Source organism: Maylandia zebra, linkage group LG15 (genome assembly GCF_041146795.1).
Source record: "Maylandia zebra isolate NMK-2024a linkage group LG15, Mzebra_GT3a, whole genome shotgun sequence".
NCBI lineage: Eukaryota > Metazoa > Chordata > Actinopteri > Cichliformes > Cichlidae > Maylandia > Maylandia zebra.
Window position 1 is genome coordinate 4,950,925 of NC_135181.1, and position 20,008 is coordinate 4,970,932.

A 20,008-nucleotide genomic window follows, 5' to 3' on the forward strand; every position below is an offset into this window, starting at 1 on the left:
TTTTTTTTAACGCCAGTGAGAGTTTTACATTCATAATTAAACAATATATAAAAGCCTCTTTGACAGAATCTGATTGCAGCTTCTACCTCATGACAGGAATCTTTCTTTCTAGCTTTATATCATTCACGAAAGAAGTTTCTGACGTATGTTTCACAGATTATTTGCCAACAAGTCATTTACAACCGTTACAAATACAGACACTTCTTTTTATTTATTATTGGGGAAACAGCGGAAATCATTTTTGGCAGGCTGGCAGTTCCAGTTGTGAAGGATGCTGGTGGCTGGTGGTGATGGTAGGGGGTTTGGATGGCTGTTCGGGAGTATGACAGGACTCCCGCATTTGAGATTCGAGAGGAGTGAGTCAGCATGATCTAAGACTGGGGGGGTCAGAGGATGTTGAGGGTAGGAGGCAGACTAGACGCGAGCATGGAAACTCATAATAAGCGTTTGCAAAGCGGGTCAGAGCTGTGCAGCGTGCAGTCTTGTGAATGAGGAAGTGTTTGTGCTCTGGCCGCAGGGCTCGAACTGCTCCTATATCTGCCAGACCTCCACCACCCAAAGGTCTATCACCCAGGCTCACCTCCTTGCTGCCCCTTCTTCATCCAGCCCCCGCCACCCACCCCCTCACACAGTCCCCTCCCTTGCCATCTTTGTGGAGGTGCGCTGAATATCGAAGAGCCAGAAGCTGCATGGCTGGCTTACAAAGGATGCTCTCTTCCCTGTCTCCCGCACTCCGCGTCCTGTTCTGCTCTACATTCTCCCTTTACGCCAGGCTCCCCGTGCCCTCCTCCTCCTCCTCTTTTCTCGTCTCCCTCTCAGTCTACGAGCTGCTTCGCTTTCTTCTCTGCACCTCTCGCTCTCCTCTCCGTTTCTTCACCGTCACCCCCGTGACTCTCAGCCTCCAAACCCTCCTCGCCGTATTTGTTTCACAAAACCTTCCATCTTCTCCTCACTGCACCGCCTCCCCTCCTTTCTCTCCGTCTCTTTCTCTTTCCAGAAAAGCATCTATTATTAACACACACCTCTGGCTCTCGCCAAAGACTGAACCGAGGTTCAGGCCAAGCTTCTCAGCATTTTTAATCACCCGTAATGAGCGAGAAATAATTTAAAAATATATAAATCAGTGCCTGAATGCAGCGTGTTTGGGTGATAGCGGTTCACTTATGTCTTACACAGTCTCCGTGCGGCTCTTTCTTAACAGGTTTTCCCTACGCAAGGCTTTATTATTAGAGGCACACCAGCACATTCATGTATAGCAAGTATGAAGAAAAAAAATCAATCAGGCAGCATGAAACCACCAAAATACACCGTGAATCAGAGCTCGTATTGCAAGGGGGATAATGCACTTCATGTCAGTCCTGATATCACGGAGTCGTTACTGTAACTGTAGAAATTAGTCATGCGCAAGTTCCCACTGCGGAGGTTGTGTTTAACCTCTCCTGCCGCAGGATTTTTTTCTTTTTTTTTTGCAGAGGCTGCTGTCGGAGGGCACAGGCACGGCGCTGCTGTCAGATGACTGAGGAGATACGCAGGCGAGGGGCGTCCCGGGTGACAAACGTGGCCTCTTTTCATCATCCGCTTCCCTCCTCTCTTTGAACAAATACAAAGGCTCAGAGCCAACTACTACTTTGAGTTGCAGAGCTCGAAGAGAACTAAGGGATTCAGCTATTATTTTGTCCGGAAACAGGGCTCTAATTGCAGGGGAAGATGAACCAGAGAAGCTGAAAATGAGATGAATCTAGCCCCTCCTTTTATTTTTGTGGTGTTTTTGGTTTTTAAATCACTGGTTTATTTATACTGGTAAACATCAAACAGAAACAACAGCAAAAAACCAAGAGCAGACGTCCTCCCAGTCACCGTTTCTCTTACATTTCATTTGATTTACAATGGTTGTCATCGGCATGACACGATCACTTCAGTAAGTTAGGGGGGGAAAAACACAAACAAAGCAAAAACATGAAAATGAATCATTCCCCTGGATCCACGCGTAACATCAGATTACTTCCCGCACCTTGTCACGCTGTGGGTGTTGGCTCAATCGTCGCTCAAATCAGTCATGACAGGAATCCTATCAGAGTTGAGTCTTCGTGTAATTACGTGATAAAAATGTATCGATTCAAACCGGAGGGCAGTATTAGGCTGAGTCGACTTGTGCCACACACACACACACACACACACACACACACACACACACACACACACACACACACACACACACACACACACACACACACACACACACACAAAGAAATGCTGCATTGTGCTGTGTCTGGGGGTGGGCTGGGTGGGGATGAAAAGATAGAGGGCTGTCAGTCTACTACATTCTTTTCCTACACCTCTGGGATGTAAAGCACATTCGTAATCTCTCCAAAACCACATCCAAAGTAATTAAGACATGTCACTGTCTGCAGAGCTGGAGACAAGAATCGTGTAGTCTACAGAGATTGTATCACTTTAAGTAACAGGCAATGAGATTGTTAAGTATAATAACCCCATCCCCTGTGCGATGCTTCTGTTATAATACAGTATTGTCCAGGTTACTGCATTCGATACCACATGAACACTTACGGTTGTACTGAGATATATAGTATCTCACACAACTAAAACATGTTTTGTTTTGTACATGAAGTTTGATTTATACATTGTTGTGCCTTTCATCAAAGTTTGATCAAACTCTGTTATAAAGAAGACTTTGATAGGTTATAAGGTAGAAAACAAATGTGAAACTTTTCCTGTAAACCCTGTGTCGCCTGCCTTCTCCCAGATATACGAGAGAAGCCTACAGGTCCTTCAACAAAGAGCACAAAAGCTCCAAAACAACAACACAAAAAACAAAACAAAAAAAACCCCATGGCATAAAATCCTGTCTGCTCACCACGGGCCACAAATCCAATCCAGCAATCCAAGAGAGCGCAGGTAGCAAAACTTCAAAATCATAAAGTGCTCTCCAGAAGCCACTCAGACCTCGAGAGCTTGTCCCTGGCCCGGCGAATGTTTGTTGTGCTCTCGAGCTGCGGCAGCTCTCCGCTCATTGACAGGCTGCGTTTGGAGCGCAGGCTGGCCCCGGTTTTTGGGTAGGCCACGTAGCAGCGCTCCGCGTACGACTCTGCGTTGAACGAGTGCCTGCGGTTCACCCTCGCCCCTCCTGCGGGAACAGTCATGTATTGTCGAGCAACTTGATGGGGCCGCGGAGCCCTGGGGATGGCAGTCAACTTGGTGGGCTGGCCCGGTACAGCGAGAGTGATGGCTTGGGCCGTTTTCACATCCGACGAGTTATTCCGGTTCATGTTGTCGAGCTCGACATCTGCTTCGGCTCGGCGAGCCTCAGAGGGTTTTGTCGGAGCGGTCGAATGCTTGGGTCTCGGAGTGCCCGGGGAGGCTGGGTGCCAGCTGTGACTTCCAGCTGAGGTAGAGACCGTGCAGTCAGGGACAGACGGTTTCGTGGATGCCACCACGACAGGCGGTCGCTGCTTGGCTGGCTCCGGGGCAGGCAGGGCGACACGGAGGCAGTCCTTGTCATTCTTCTCTGGCCGCAGAACCTGCTTAGAGAGGGACTTGGGAATCCCACAGCCCTGTAGCTGTCCATCACTGCTCAGTGACCTAATATCCCCCATCTCTAGCGCCTGACAGGAGGCAGGGAGAAGGCAAGAGCGAGAGGAATGAAAGAAAATCTATGAGACACACATTTCAATACAGAAAGAACTAATAAGGATTAAAAGAACAAAATGCAAGGAATCGTCGCCCACTGACCTTATCTGTATCCCCTTGGTTACACACCCGATAACGCACAATGAGGAAGATGATAAAAGCGAGCACAGACGCCACGATAATCCCTCCGATGATAACCACAATGGTACCACCGAGAAACTGGGACTGCATGAAATGGCATCTCAGGTACTGCGGCTCAGTGGTAAAGTGGATGCAACCAATCACCCTGGTGGCGGTCAGCGAGGTCACCTGGTCGTCATAGATGGCCAACACGCACAAGTCGTAGTGCGTACCAGCCGCCAGGTTGTTTACTAAGATGCTCTTACTGGTCGGGGGTATCATCCTGTAAAAAAAACAAGAAGAAGAAGAAGAAGAAGAAAAAGAAGAAAAGGCTTTGTGACTGTTCCGACATACTTTAGATTAGAGAAGGCTGAATGAAAGGAGACAGAGCAAATCAGATTATCAGCCTTATTGTTTTGTAGGGATAAAAATGACATGACAATCATTTATCTCTCAGGGGGCTATTTACGATCTGTCTAGGCGTAATCTTTTGTGACATTTGATTTATTCTCTCAAACATCATTACAGATAAAAGGTTGCTTCGGTAGCTGGGGACACGCGGATCCCCCGTTTGTTCACAACATCAAGATTACAGGACGGGACACAACTCTTTAATGTCTCTTTAATTCTGTGGCCGCGGCTGAAACACCATATGTGTTACTGACTTTGAAGTTCATTTAGGGAGAAAAAAAAGGGTGGTGGTGGGGGGCAGTGGGGTATCTTGCGAAATGATCCTATCATATCACAGTGATTAGCACAAAATATGCGGTGAAAGGGTGCAGAGATGAAAGTATCCTGTGTACGCCAGTTCCTCAGATGGGCATGTGTGAAGCCTCTGATGCTTTTTTTGTAAAAACTGTGGAAGACTAGTCTTTCATCTTCCTATGAGTCCTCAGCTTAGTGCTGACATTCTGTTTTGATTTTGTTGATTAAGCATTATCAAGCTTCTGCACGTCGTAAATGACACACTCCAGCAAGGGGAGATTACGAGTCGAAGAATGAGAAGTCAGATACAGTGCATTAGTCTGTCTTCCTGATAGGATTAATAGACGCCACAAATAATCGTGTTGACAGCCAGGTCCATTTCTTAATGACTAAACATCCAAAGTGATTTAGAGATTCAAAGAACACCGTGAAGGTAAAACAAGGGCCGTGGAACGCATACATATGCTTAGATTCAGCTTTAAAGTTTGTTGGGCAGTAAGAAAAGGAGCTTTTTCTTCTTCACATCTGCTCACCTGTATACCAATGAATCATCGTACGTCCCATTATATTGGATCTGAAACATGCGGATTCCAGGAATACTCCTGTGGAAGTTGAACTTGACCAGAGCTGAGGTCGAGGTGGCCTCAGCAATTACTACTTTCTTCTCCTGGCTCGTCTTTGCATTCCCCAGAGGCACCCCTCCTGCCTCTGCCCCCGTCTTGGTCACTGTGGCGATATCTGATGAGCCGGGGTCACGCTCCTGCTCCTCGACTGTGTTATTGGTGATGTGAGGGAGTTTGGTAATGACCAGCTTTACTGCACTGTGGGCCTCTCCGGCTGGGTTGGAAGCCACACAGGTAAAGGAACCTGAAACAAAAACCAAACAGATTAACTTTCTCCTGCCTTAAATTCATCACAATGTACAAATAAGCCCTGTGGGTCAGAAATGTGTAATAGAGAGCTTGGCAAAGAACCAATTATATATATTATTAGTTCCAATTTCTTCCGCTGAATCTATCAGAAAATGCCAAAGATGATACTTATTTGTGCAACAACAACATCTACAGAAGATGAACAGTTTCTGAAAGTCATAACCTTAAGAAATAACAGGAAAAAAAATCAGCAAAGACCTGTTAGATGCATCTGGATGTTCAGCTAATCCATTTACTGTCCAAGCCATTTCTGATACACTTCAGTGGAAATGTGACTGTCAATAAGCCCTTCTTAAGGAAGGGAAACAGGGAGAAAAGTCTGAGGTATGCCAAATTACACAAGAACCGGACTGAAAGTCAGTGGCAACAGGTCTTATGGAGTGCCAAATCCAAATTTGAAAAATTTGGCTCAAATTTTTGACAATATAGAGGAGGTCAGGAGAGAAGTACAACAGTAACCGTCTACAGCCATCTATAAAACATCTCTAAAACATGGTGGAGGCTCTGCATTTAGCCACTTTTGTGGATCTTCTAAACATGTGTGGATATATAAATGCAGAAAGGTACCCTAACATTTTGATCCATCATGCAATACATGAGCCGGTGCAGTAAAAGCATAGCTAAACAGAGAAATACACACAATAGAACACTATCAGTCATGGATTGACCTCTCTGGAGCAAGGACCTCAACATTACTGAAGCAGTGTGAGATAATCTTGACAGAGAACAGAATAAAAGGGAAAAACATCCAAAGAAGAGCTTTGAATGTCCTTCAAGAAGCCCAGAGAACTATTCATGAAGACTACTTGAAGAAATGACAAGAAGTCGCCTAAGAGAGTTCAGGCTGTGTTGAAGAATAAAGGTGACCATATCAAACATTGGCTTTCAACTTTGTTACAATTGTAAAAACTCTATTTGTTCCTCATAGTCTGTATTTCCATATATAATTACACTTGCTTCACTAAGTCACTGCACCTGTTTCCAATTTTCCTAACCAAATATAAAGAAATGAGGAGTGGCTCAAGACATTTGCACAGTACTGTATATTCTCTTGTGCACTGTGATCATTGTACAACTTCCTCGTCTGCTTGGTGTAACGGTTGTGCAGACAAATCAGAGTGGTTACAAACAAAGCACAGAGCCGTGCATACTCTCTGTGTTTCTGAATTATACATTACTCTGACCTTAGAGGATCCTCCGGCTCTGCTGATGTGAATTATAACACCAGAATAAACTGAAATGAACTGAAATGGAGGTAGTGGGATATTTTTCACCTGCTTTTTTGTCCGTTCTTTCCATCCTGTACAAATTTATGCTTGACTACATTTGTTTTTACTGACTTTGTGTGAAAATTTCTTTGGATACAAGGCAAAAACTGCAGTTTTTCAAATGGTCCCCTGAGGCTGACTCCAAAAGGCTAGTCAGTGATAAACTCCCATGCTGAAATGCGACTATTTCCAGCAAAAACACATCAAATAAATTGAATTTAAAAAAAACCCCAAAGGTTACAAAAACAGTTTCAGTCCTTCTAGCTGATTTCCCCATTCATGACAACTGTGCAGTTTTCAAATTGTGCATTTTTAGGGGTCATTCTGTGCAGACAGATGGTTGCCAAGACAGGCGGATATAGCCAGTAGCTCTCTACGAGGCTTCACCGTAAACAATTTAAATGAGTGAACTGGACCAGACTTGATGTTTATGGTGTTGGTGCTTTTCACTGCACTCTTAATGCAAATATCTGACAAATAAAAGTGCTTTCTGTGTGCCTAATTGGACTAACAGATCGTCCAAGAAGTCTGTGCTCTGCGAGTCAAATTCTGGTATTTCATTTTTATGTTACTTAGCACTAATTACCAGATATGCGATCTGTGCAAACCACCCATCCAGTCTGTTCTTTCAACAGTAGCTTTTACTTAGCACCCCCCTCCCCTCTTATTTATGGTCACTTCTGGCTTCAGACTGGAAACATTGGAAAAACATCACCTAGCTCTCTCCAAAGGAAAACAAGCTCAGCCTTCCAGCACTTATGGACTAATTAATACAAAATATCTAATCTTTCTAGTGTTGTACTTGAAAAGCTTCTGCTTTGAATCAGGACAGTTCTAAGGACTACCTCGGGATAAGTACCCACTGTGGAAGTCCTGAGCAACTAGATATCAAATTCCAAGTTTTTTACCTAAGCAGCACTAACAGAAACTCTAAAATGATGTAATAGTCAGCCAGCGGATGGTAATACAGCATCACCTCTTGCTGTGGTCTTTTATTTTTCTTTCTAATCCTGTTTCGGTCTCTGCACGTTCTGTCCACATAGCTTCACTGTGGTCGACACCTCGTATCAAACTGATGAACATTGCTAGTGAAGATTTTTTAACATTTCGCTTTGATGAGTCCAAATCACATCATGTAGCTTGTGTTGCACATAAGCTCAATACAGCCTGGAGTCCACTATCAGTTCACCTCTCTGAGCTTTCGTGCCATTTTAAAGGCTAGCATGGGGAGGTCTGTGTTTCCTGTCAAATGTTTCACCAGCTGGAGCTTATAATGGCAGTAGCTTTTGATAGTTTTGCTTGTGTGTTTGATCAGTCAACACTTACATCTAGACTATTCACACAGCACGCCCCGTCACTCCAACTTCCTTCAAAGCTAAAGCAGAAACAGTACTTACACCGGCACAAGGAGCTTAAAAAGGACCTTTAGCTTCGGCTGCTGGCGATAGTGAATACGAATGTGTTTCAAGATGTTAGACACTGTTTCTGGAAAATTTCAGGTATCTAAAATGTTAATTGTTAACAAGTAAAAGTGTCAAAACACATTTCTTTGCAAACAGATGCATATGACAGGAACTTTGCCACGAATAAGCACACAGGCACGTCTCCACACTCAAAACTTTATCACCCGGTGTAGGTAAATACTACAGCCTTCCATGCTTATGTGCAAGCAAACAACTAATTCCGCTCCGTCAACAACATAAAAGCCCAGTCAGTGCAGTGTAAACAGACCGGAGTCCTTGACAGTGCTGATTAGGATGTCCAGCGTGCCGTCGGTGTGGACTACAGCCCTGGAGGAGTTGGACATAAGGCGTCCATCAGGTGCAATCCAGTGGATAATGGGGTCAGGGTCGCCCCTAGCCTTGCAGCGCAGAGTCACACTCTGACCCTCCAAAGCTCGCAGCTCCTGAGGCAAAGGGAGGAACAGGCAATCAGAGCGAGAGCTTCTTTTAACACCAATTAGATAAAGACCCTGATCAAAACTGAAAAACACAAATTACACACAGAAGTACTTTTGTGCTGCACGGTGTGGCTTAGATATTATTATTAATGCCGTTACTGATGATGTTGCGTTTCACAATCTCATTCCCTGTGAATGTAATCAGCAATTGATCATTGTCACGTTACTGAATTAGCATTATTATAACGGGAAGATCATCAATGAGACAGTACATCGCAGTTCATACGCTTGAGTCCAAATATAAGTTCATTTTCTCTGCAATTATGCAAAATAGGTCTGCTGAATGTAAATGAGATGATATATCTGTAGTTCTTTGGCAAGGATTTGATCAGATAATTTTGTTTGGATGCAAGGATAGAATCAGTCCGAGCTTCCACTGTGTATTGAGAGCTGCACTGCGGTTCCATCGCTAAACTGCAAATAGCTTTATTAAAACTGAAAATCTGACCAAAGAACTCCTCTAAAAACACCATCAGGTGCTGCAGTTTGATTTCATTTTTCAAGCACTTTATTTTTTATGATTTGCGAGCTGAGTGGCCCAGATGAGTCCCACAACTCTTGTAAGAGTTCTCTGAATCACAAAGCTAATATTTGGTGTGACAGTCAAAGGCAGCAAATAGTGCAACCTTGGATTAACTAAGGCAAAATCCGATGTGTGGCTCAGAGTGAAGCAGTACAGAATATTGCGTCTTAACGGTCCACAGCTTAACTCGAAGACGTACCTGAGAGTACCTGGTGATGAGAGGAGGCTCGCACAGGAACTCCTCTTCCGAAACAGTCCAGAAATAGCGTCCGGCGAGGTGTTGCGGTGAAGCACAGGTCTCCAGATCATCCTCCCTCTGCAACCTCCGCAGCCAAAGAAGCTCACAGTTACACCTCAGTGGGTTGCCCCCAAAGCTCAGTGCGAACGATGTAGGCCCCATTTTCCCAGATGTTGCCAGGACCCCAGCTCTCTGGAAAATAGGATCAGGAGGAAGCTTCTGGAGCTTGTTGGAGGTCACATCCAATCGCTTAAGCTTCTGCAACCCAGAGAAGGTGCCCTCTGGGATGTAGCTGAGCATGTTGTGATCCAAATTGAGCGTATGGAGATTGGACATCCTCTGAATGGCCACCCAGGGGGCGCTTTCCAAGTTGTTGTAAGACAGGTCCAGCTCCTCCAGTGCTGTCAGGTCATTAAAGGCCCCGCTTTGGATGTGGGTGAGCTGGTTGTTGTTGAGGATGAGGTGGTGCAGCTTGGACATGCCGCTGAAGGTGTCGTTGTTGATGCGGGTAAGCCGGTTGCTGTCGAGGTGAAGAGCTCGTAGGTTCTCCAGATCTCTGAACGCGTGAGGCGCGATGGAGCCAATAGTGTTCCGAGACAGAGTCAGATCCACCAGCTTGGTCATGTTTGCAAAGTCTTTGCGTTTGATGCTGGTTACAAAGTTATCCCCAAGACGCATCTCCACCGTGTGCCTGTCAATGTTAGGGGGCACAAACAGAAGCCCCTTTTTGTCACACAGTGTGGCCAAATTAGGGTTAAGCACCTGGCAGACGCAGCGTTTGGGACAGATTTGAACTTTGTGGGCCTTCACAGCCACACCGAGGATGATCAGATACACCAGGAGAGACTCCATTTGGCTTGTCATCAGGTTGATGCGCCTAAAAAATAAACGAATGAGAGACAGAGATGATCAAGCTGTTTGTGAAAATGGCAACAAGTGCAAACCCTGAGATCTATAATTCAAGCTGGGCAAAGTCACATTTAAAAAAGGAAAGAAAAATGGGCAATTCTGCTCTGCAAAGTTAAAGATTTTCCACTAGGCTGCAAACACTATTACTGTCAGCTCACAGCTCTCGTTTTTATAGCGCAAAGTCTGAGCAAGAAGCTAAGCAAATCGATGCCTGAACAAACAATAAATGCTGCACCATTAGACATGAAACTAATTAGTCACCTGCCGACTTGAGAGTGAAACATCCCTGGTAGTCTTGTAAGGTTTTTGTGACAGCTCTCCTTCTAAGCCCCTACTCCTCTGATCATACTTTTTAAAATATATGATCATGCCAGTCCTTTTATGTTTGTGTACAGAAGGATGAAAGTCTAGACTGGCAGTCCAGGGTCTCATCAGAATTATCCTGATATCTCCCAGGATCATATCGCCAATAGGAAGGGATGATTGGGCCCTGTGCCTCAGCGAAGATGTGCTATGCCTTGTTATTGATTTTCTCTCTTCTCTCCCTGATGCTGCTCTTACTTATGACACAGCTGAGATGTGGGGGGAATAAGGAGGGATCCATTTGATGCATCCTGAGACATTGTCAGGGATATAGCATGTCATAAAAGTAAGACTTTGGAGATCAGATGTACCAGAGCAAGAGTGACAGAAGTCGAGATTATATTTACTCTTTTTCTTTCTCCTTTTTTTGGTTGAACATGCAATATTCAGCCCTCTGGGTGTCCAATTACAGCACACAGAAAAGGACACCAATCAAATCAAACACAGAGAACAGGAGATCCAATCCCACAACCTGGGTGAAAATCCAAAGGCCGACCTTTAAATACAGACGAGAACGGCTGATTTATGATTACAGCTTCCTGTGGTTTGCCGGTAATGCCTCTATTGTCCGTGTTGGGACTCTAAGAGTGTGCAGAAGAAAAAAAAACAGTTAAAAAAAATCCAGCCTTAGCAGAGAGGCCTGTCAACTGAGTGCCTTCATGTTTCAAAAGATTCTGTTGCACTGGAGCGGTGACACACAACTCCCGGTGTAATAACCTTGATAGAGTGAGAATGAAGAAAATATCATAGAGTAAAGAAAACAGCAGACAGGACAGGTGTGATACCCTGCCATGCGAGGGCATGCGGTGCCATTCGCTGACAGCTGGGTAAAACGTATTACAGCCCTAACGAGGAGGCAGGAACCATTCCTTTTAAAATGGGCCATAATAGGAAGGGGAGGAATGATATTGTTGGAGACAGAGAGAGAGAGAGAGCACGCTGGGTATGACATTTTCATGAACGCTGCTGATGAAGCAGCGGAGAATAAATGTCTTTTTCTGACCCATTTTTACACGGGACAACGTTACCAAATCCCACAAGATGTGTGCGGGGAGCCGCGGTGCACCGATCTGAGCTGGCGAGAAATGGACCGTGGGATCATTATTTAATGTTGTCATGACTCTCTTTAAAGAGAGCAGATGACTTCACCGTGAAGCAGTGCTGCAAAGCCGTGTGTAGTGCTTTCCAAGTATGCGTGCAAACTATCGACTTTTTATGTGCGCGCACAAAGCGTGAGAGGACAGCCTGCCTAAGTGTGTTCACGTTGGTGTGCCAACCACCTTCTGCTCTGACTCTGAATGGTACGGCCTCTGGTTGTGCAATGAGGCAGAGAGGACCTGCTACTTCCAGACTCGAATGGCGCTGAAGACACGATATTGATTCACTCTGTGGAGATGAGGCTTCTTCTTTCTATTTTTTTTTTCATGGCTGAAAACTCAGCCAAACGTGAAGAGAATGGTTGCAACAGTAATCTCTACAAAATTTGTTCTGTGAGGACAAAAGGACAGCCGCTCGCTGCTTAGATGGGCCAGGAAATATCTCTTACTGTCCCTCAATTTGCATTTAATTACTGGTCTTCCACAGAGATTTGCATAACAGGTTGCACTCATCAGGTACATGAACAAATAAGTAGATGATCAATCAATGTATTCATCAATCACACACTTCATCTTCAAATGTCAACCTCCCCCCCAAAACCTCACAGAAAATCATTATCCACTAGGTCGGCCTGTTCATTATAGTGGAGCGACTTGGGAGGGCCACAAATAAACAAGAAAACAGATAATCTAGTGATGCATTAACCATACTCTCCTTCTTAGTCAATCAAGTGTTCGTTTACTACCTCCGAGCAGGTCTTTTCACCCTCGGAGAAAAGAACAGACTGACAGCACACTCCCACACATAAGCACACACACCAGTGGGTGGGGATTTGTGCGTAATAGAGCCAGATCACTACACAACAACCCCCCTTCCTCATCCCCAGCTACAGAGACACATTCATGTGCAGCAGCAGCAGCAGCAGTAGCAGTTAACAGTAGGAGAGGGTATCTATAGCCTCCCTGGGGTGGCATTGGCCAAGAAAAACCTTATGCAGCATGCTGCATGCCAATCCGGCCGGTGAGGTCATGGGGGATATGTTTTCAGATGGTCTAACTTATGCTGGAGCTCATGTGAGAAAGCCTCTGCAATCCGCGTCTGGGCAGGAAATCAGGGAAAGCATCCCTGCGAGGAGGGGAAGATAATGAGATGAAGTCTGCCAGCGTCTCCACGCAGGTCGGCACAACTGCAGCGGTGGCATCTCGGTTTGCGTCTCACCTGAGTTGGCCGGTGGGAGGTGGTGGAGGGTGGAGAGGCCGGACATTTGCTACACTGCCATATATATATATATATATATATATATATATATATATATATATATATATATATATATATATATATGTATAAGCTGTGTTGTGTCAAGGAGGTAAACTGATGCTGCAACGTGACGGTAAAACGGTATCGACAAAACAGTGAAACAGCTCCTCATCCTGCCTGCTTTTATGAGAGCAAATGGAGCCGCAGCATCTGCTGAAGTGGATCATATTTTGACTGAGCTGGTAGAAATTCTATGTTGTCGGGTAAACGCTTGTGTAGATAAGAGCAGCAGACCAAACATCGATGCTGTGAAGCACCATCCAACTCACTAACACATGTGAATGTGGCCATGTGCTGTGACACCCTGGCTTCCTTTCGTTTTTCTTTTTTCTTCTTACAAAGTCTGCAAATGTTAGAACGTGATAGCTCTTTGGGTGACAGCCTTGATGCCATGGCAACACCGCAAACGTCAGTTTTAGGGTGAGATGTAATCAGTGGCTGATTTTTTTTCTTCTTCAGATAACCTAATATTATTTAGAACAAAGAGTCCTCTCCGAAGGAAAAGGACCTTGACAACTCTTTTGCTCGAAGGCCAGAGCAGACCCACTGTAGCATTTCTGATGAGGAGATTGTGCACTCAGCTAATTCTGGATTGAATTGGATTTTTTTTCCCAGTCTTGCACGTAATAAAAGCCAAAATGACTTGATGGGGAAATCTGATGCAGATTAAATGATTTCTCAGCCCGTGAGTGCATGTCTACCCATCCACATGCGTGCCAGACGGACGGCATACTAAGCAGACCCAGCTGCATCAACAGAAGTGCAGTTCATCAGCATTTACATCGCCTTCTTGTAATTTTTCCCCCTTCATCACAAGAAATTCACCTTGATACACTAGACACCTCGTGACCGGGGGCGTATAAGCACTTTGCATATTCTTCTTTGAGCATTTCACTGAAGCAGGTGACAGATTTTAAATTCTGATCACCGATTTGTGATCTTAATTCTTGCACCGTTGCGACGTGCCCTGAAGTGATGGGCTTATGACCTGGGATTGTCTTCTGGTAGAAAGGGAACACAGAATCCTCAAACACTAAGTCTGAATATCAATGTGGCCTCCTCAAGTTGAATATTCTGCATGATACATACCAGCAGGTGTGCAGATACTCACATCTGTCAGTTCCAAAGTGAATTTCGGGTAAAGGAAGTGCAAAAACACTTCTATTGGTGACAGCACGACTCCCTCATGTTATCATTTACATGTGTGTGAGGGGAAGGGGGGCAGCCATCAGCCATAATGAGATCTCCGCACCTTCTGACTCATTTTCCTTCTTTCAAAGACCCCCAGGATACTGGATTTCTACCTCATGTAGCAGCACTAGCCAAATTGTCTTTTTTTAAAAAAAAAGCTTAATAATGCATAAATCTCCTTTACCTTATTAAGTTGTGTAACCATAAGGCATCTCTCACATACTACACGTGTGAAGCAGGTGTGCAAGTTTGTGTGAGCCATATCTCAGTTTCAGATCTGGATGCAAGCACTTCTCCAGTGGGGGAAAAAAGCTACACAAAACCTAATTTGTGGGGAGACAAATTTGGGTCAGCGAGTGTGGAGCTGGTCTGCAGAAAAGCCCGGGTGCTGAGGAGCCACACATCACTCCTCCTCCGTCAGTGAAAGGAAGCAGCACATAAGCACCAACATTTGAGTGCATTCACAGAGCACAGAGAGCAAATAGAAGCAGCAAAATGAGGCGTGGGCCTTGTTTCACTGGTGTAGCAGTTACAATCATGCCTCGGGCACTCATGAATAATAAGATACGTTATAACTAACACTCCTCAGACAGGACCATTATACCTCATCCTTTATAAAAATTAAAAAAAATCACTAGGACCATTTCCCCCATACCACCTCCTCCTCATCCCACAGACTTACAATCCTGTTATCAGTTTAGGCTCATTTAGACTTCATCACAGCTTAATTACTGATGAGGAATTTGCATATCAGTTATGGGTTTGACCAGAACACACCAGAGACAAATCTCTCTAAAACACACAAGAAAACACAAAACACATGCAATAAATCAGCCTTTTCCTGCACATGAATCACAGCCACCACGGCCATTATTCTCAGTTTCACCTATATCAGGGGGGAGGAAAAAAGCAGCACCAAACACATACAAATGGACACTAAAAATAAATTTTAAAAAAATGTTCCTTGGCGTGTGAGATTTTTTTTGACCTTGCGGTACAGGTCCTGGGCTGGTGGGGTTACAGCCACAACCCATGTCACAAGGGAAAATCTGAGCGCATTCAGACGGGTCCTAAGAGAACTACTTCAAGTCAATATTTCGCTTCTTGAAAGACAGACTCCGCAAAAGAGTTCACACGCTCCAATTCACACCAAAGGCAGCCTGTAAAATACTGATTTTTTATTATTTTACCTTGTAGCTGAAACATGGAGCCAAGTCACAGGAGGGTGGGTTTGAGCTTATTTCCTCCCAAGGGGGCTGGCGGCATACCGAGAGTGGCTTGCCTTAAAAAAGAAATGTGCTGCCTGGAGATAATTCAGGTGTCCCGAAACACGCGTCTTGGTTCCTACAGCATGTGACGGCCTGCGAAACCAGCGATGCCCTTCAAGAAATCCATAACCAGCAGATAAAGGACGGCTCCTTTGCGATCCTGTGTGAGCGGTAAAATGTTACTCTAATTCCCCCTATCGAAAAAAAGGACTAGACAACAGGCAACCCCCCAAACAAACAGGAAAAAAAACCACACACAAGCTGAAGGGTCCCGGCGTGGCTCTGAAGCTGCAGCTGTATAGGGATCGTCTCTACTGCGCATCCGCCTGGATGCAGCTCCAGAAGAGAAAACGCCTCTGTAGCTTTGTAGCGACGGGCAGCTTTAACATCTACAGCAGCGCTGTGAGCGACTGCTGCTTCCGCTGCTGCTGCCGCTACTGTGCTCAATCCGGCCAGATGTTCGTATCGCTTTCACGGGCTTTCGCTGGCGACGCAGGGTTCAGTGTGAGTTAATCCAGATTGACTGAAGGGTTGCTGCCGTAATATATCCCCTCCCCTTCCCCTTCCCCTCCTTACTGCCCCCGGACTACTGTCAACCACCGACCCGGCTCCATTTCTGACCAGAGGTGTTGTGCTCGGAATGGTAATCGGTGCGCTCTGAGCTGCACAGAGACCATTTGTGTGCACAGACAGATGCAGTGCCTCCCAGCCTATCTCACAGGCAGGCATCATCATTTATTCATGGAGACTGAACTCTGCTGCACGAACGTTGAGTAGATTGAGCTTATGATATTCTCTAAGAATTCAATTTGATTAAATGAAGAAGAAAAAAAATATGGGGCTGAGATGCTGATGCAGATTCAGACATGCAGGACATGAAGGCTAAGAAAGCCAGGCAACAACAAGCAGCCCGTAGGCTTAAGCAAGACTGGTATTGAAAAATCCATCCATTCTCTTGGATCAAACCTCTGCTGCTGCAGGTGCTTCTAGTGGGTGAACGCCAAAAATAGGCTATAGCTGAACAATGCTGCATGTATTACATAGATTATTGGCAAGAAAGTGTTGAGTTGGCTGAAAGAGAAAGGCCTGGCTCCCCCGTGGGTCTGCTTGGCGCTGGACCCATCCCTATCTGATGCAATGATCCTATGGCCTTTTGTGCAAGTTGGCAAAGTAGCCTATATGTGCACAAGTGTATTCAAGTGCAGCAGCACTGTAGTTTTCTTGGACTTGCTGGGTTTTTTTGTTGTTTTTTTTGCTCCTGTAACAACAATGACCTATACCACCCCAGGGCCTTACAGCACTTTGAAATAGGTGTTTGTTGTCATCCAAAAGAATTACCCTGAGGATCTCTACTCTAGATCAATAACTCCATCCAGTTACAACACACCCACTTGAGATCAATATGAATAGCCTAAGTGGTTTAAGCATTCACTGTTATCCAGAACTGGAAGGGCATGAGCTTTTTGTGCACGAACTGTACATGTATGAAAACATGTCACACTATGACTTTATTGTCTCAAAAGATTTGCAGAATCAATGCATCCTTGTGAGCATGATTTTTTTTTTAAACCAGCCACATCAAGAACATGTTAGCATTTTGCTGGTGGGAAGTGTTAATGTCAAGCTTGCATCATGAGCTCACAGTTGGTGATATGAAATGACACTGACATGTCTTAGGCTTTTTGTGATGCGTTCCTTTACTGTTGTGATTCAGACTTTCCTGCTTTGCTTTTCTTTCTTTCTTTCACCGGTGCATGTCCCTCAGGAACCGCTGGTATGTGAGGCTGTCTGCTCGCTCGCCGCTCCGGCTCTTTTTCTCCAAAAACAGGCTCACGGTGTCCCGTGGAGGGTCAGTGATGCTGCGACTCCACAGGGTCTCTGTGATCCCCAGCAGCTCACGCACGCATGCAGAGATGACCTGCGGGGTACACAGCGGGATTTAAGAAAGCACGCTTAATGTTTACATTATCTAACCTTATTTAATAAAGTCGTCCCACTGAGAGGGAGAGGAGAATCTTGTATAACAGGGAGAAAGGTTACAGGGTTACACTCATAAAAACTGATGTATCAAATGACTTACAGGTTAAACCAAAAAATAATTATGACTTAACAGCGTGTACACGCTTCTTTGCTGAGACTGTTTTTCTCCATACCACTCATACCACAGTTTATGCTTCCTGGGAGTTTAGCAGAGTTGAATGGCACATTTAGCCAATTTAGTTATGACCCCAGAAATACAGATTAGAAAAAACAGTCACTGTAACTGTAAACAGCCTATATTGGATAGAGCTGATCTGAGTGTGTTTTCTGGCAGTGATGTTTACAACACACGCTTTAATTGGATGTCGCGCTGCTCTGAGAAAAAAAAAGAAAGAAAGCCAAACATGTGCTGTTATTTTGTGGTGCTTCCAGTCAACTTGTAGTAGTGCATACTGCAGAGACTTCTAACACAACTGAAGGTGGTTATAACAGTTATTTTTAACACTGTTTTCTGGCTTTTTATGTGTTATATCGTCAAAGAAAGATATAACGCCTTTATAACCTCCCACCACATCTTAAGGGGGATCAATTACACCTTTACCCATGTTTTGACCTTTATAAAGGGGATAATATATGTATGAGTAATCCCTATGAACCTTTAGAGTGCTCTAGACTTTTTCTGCTCTTGGCTCTGTACAATGACAGTGGGACAGGATGTTCTCAGTATGGCCATCCGAGGCCTTAGATGATAGGAAAGATGGATGCAGTCACTGTGATGTCAACTAGAACATTTTCAGCCTCATCATGTTGGTGTTTTGAAGCCAGCTGTGACTGGAGAGGGATTTGTTTGACTGAGAAACCAATTTATCACTGACAATTTGTCAGGCAACTTCCTCGAAAATCCTCCTTTCTTACTTTTACACAGAATCTTTTTTACAAACTGGATGTCATGGTTTATTCAAAATGATCTGAAACAAGGGACTGAGTCCTAAAACTCATCAGGAAAGAACTGCTACATTCTATTTTCCCATAGACTTCTATACAACTAAAACCTTTTTTGAAGCTGCCCCCTTTTACTGGTCATTAGCTGGTCATTAAAATATATAAGATTAATTGCATTAAATAGTTCACTTTTTAGACTCAGAAGCTGTCTCAATCTTTGATACTATCTACACTCAATCAATCAGCCAATTAAGTGGCAGCAATTTAATGCATTTTAGGCATATAGACATGGTAAAGATGACCTGCAGAAGTTGTTGGTGCCAGAAGAGGTTGGTCTAACTTTTTCAGAAACTGCTGATCTAATGGGTTTTTTCCTGGACAACCAGAGAATGGTTCAAAAAAGAGAAAATATGGACGAAAATGTTTTGCTGATATAAGAGGTCAGAGGAGAAGGGCCAGGCTACTATGAAGCTATGAAGGTAACAGTAATACCAAACTCATTACAATAGGCTGCAGAAGAGCATCTCTAAATGCACACCATGTTGAACCTTGAAGTAGACTGGTTACAGCAGCAGAAGACCGCACCAGGTGCCACTCCTGTCAGCTAGGACCAGTAAACTGAGGCTACAATTCCCATGGGATTACCAGAATAGGACAACAGAAAACTGAAATTTAAGTCTTAGGCAAACAGATCTGGCTTCCGAGCTAGGCAGCCCTACCCACCTGCTGCTCATACCATTTGTTTACAAGTGCCAGCCATTCAGAAGAAAGATGGCTGTTTCAGAGAGAGGGTGACCTTAAAGACTGTACTAATACGCAGTATAAGATAAATACGAATTTGCGTAATCCGCGAATGCTTTCGAAGTATCTAACAATAAAATTATGGAGCGTTAACTTAGCATGACAGATCCCCTTTAAGTGATGTGTCACCAACCCTTTGTGTTTTTAAATGCATAACCTGACTCTATTAAGCCATACATCAAATTTTTTATATATAAATAGGGCAAGGTGATAAAAATGGTGTTGCTTATTTAGCATCTCATATTACTTACTTGGCAAGTTCTAGCCAACAACTAGAACTAATGCCTCTTTTTAATACCTGCATGTGTTTAAAATCTGTGACTCCCAGTCTTGGCAAGTAGATGCAATTCACGTAAATAAGCTTTCTTCCACTTATGAGGTTGTCCATGAAACATGCCTGCGACAGAAAGACGTAATAAAGTGAGAAGTTTAAGGAGTGACTGATTCAATGGAGGCTAACTAGCTTCTTTTTTCACTTTGTCAATGTTGTCACCTAAGGTCAGGTCAGGTTTAACTTACTTTATATTGTGGAAATCCTAAAGACTCAATCCATCTCGCAACATCATGACAATCCCACTGTAGGAACTCCATGTTGCCTTTAAGCATGTTGCCATGGAAACTGTTACCTGGCATTAGGCGTTAATAAGCGTTTACTTCGAAACGTTTTTATAAAATCACTTTTATTTTTATTTTGTCCTAAGAAAGTACCGGGCCTTGTATTTACGGCAAGGGACATCTTTAACAC

General features: G+C 44.3%; 1 protein-coding gene across 3 annotated transcripts; it reads right to left on the reverse strand.

The window, feature by feature from the left end:
* Window positions 1–1,133: 1,133 nt before the first annotated feature.
* On the reverse strand, window positions 1,134–19,919 carry lrfn5b (leucine rich repeat and fibronectin type III domain containing 5b). 3 transcript variants are annotated; one of them, XM_004542116.5, is made up of 8 exons: window positions 19,783–19,903; window positions 19,562–19,660; window positions 17,209–17,458; window positions 9,356–10,271; window positions 8,405–8,579; window positions 5,007–5,340; window positions 3,751–4,051; window positions 1,134–3,623 (listed from the first exon to the last, which is right to left on the reverse strand). In XM_004542116.5, coding segments are annotated over exons 3-8 (2,418 nt in total). In that variant the 5' UTR covers window positions 17,211–17,458; window positions 19,562–19,660; window positions 19,783–19,903; the 3' UTR covers window positions 1,134–2,933. The 3 variants fall into 3 exon arrangements, with proteins under 3 accessions (XP_004542173.1, XP_004542174.1, XP_004542175.1); XM_004542117.5 differs by lacking the exon at window positions 19,562–19,660 and having other exon boundaries at window positions 19,783–19,919; XM_004542118.5 differs by lacking the exons at window positions 17,209–17,458; window positions 19,562–19,660; window positions 19,783–19,903 and adding an exon at window positions 15,463–16,729 and having other exon boundaries at window positions 1,135–3,623.
* Between the last annotated feature and the right edge of the window lie 89 nt (window positions 19,920–20,008).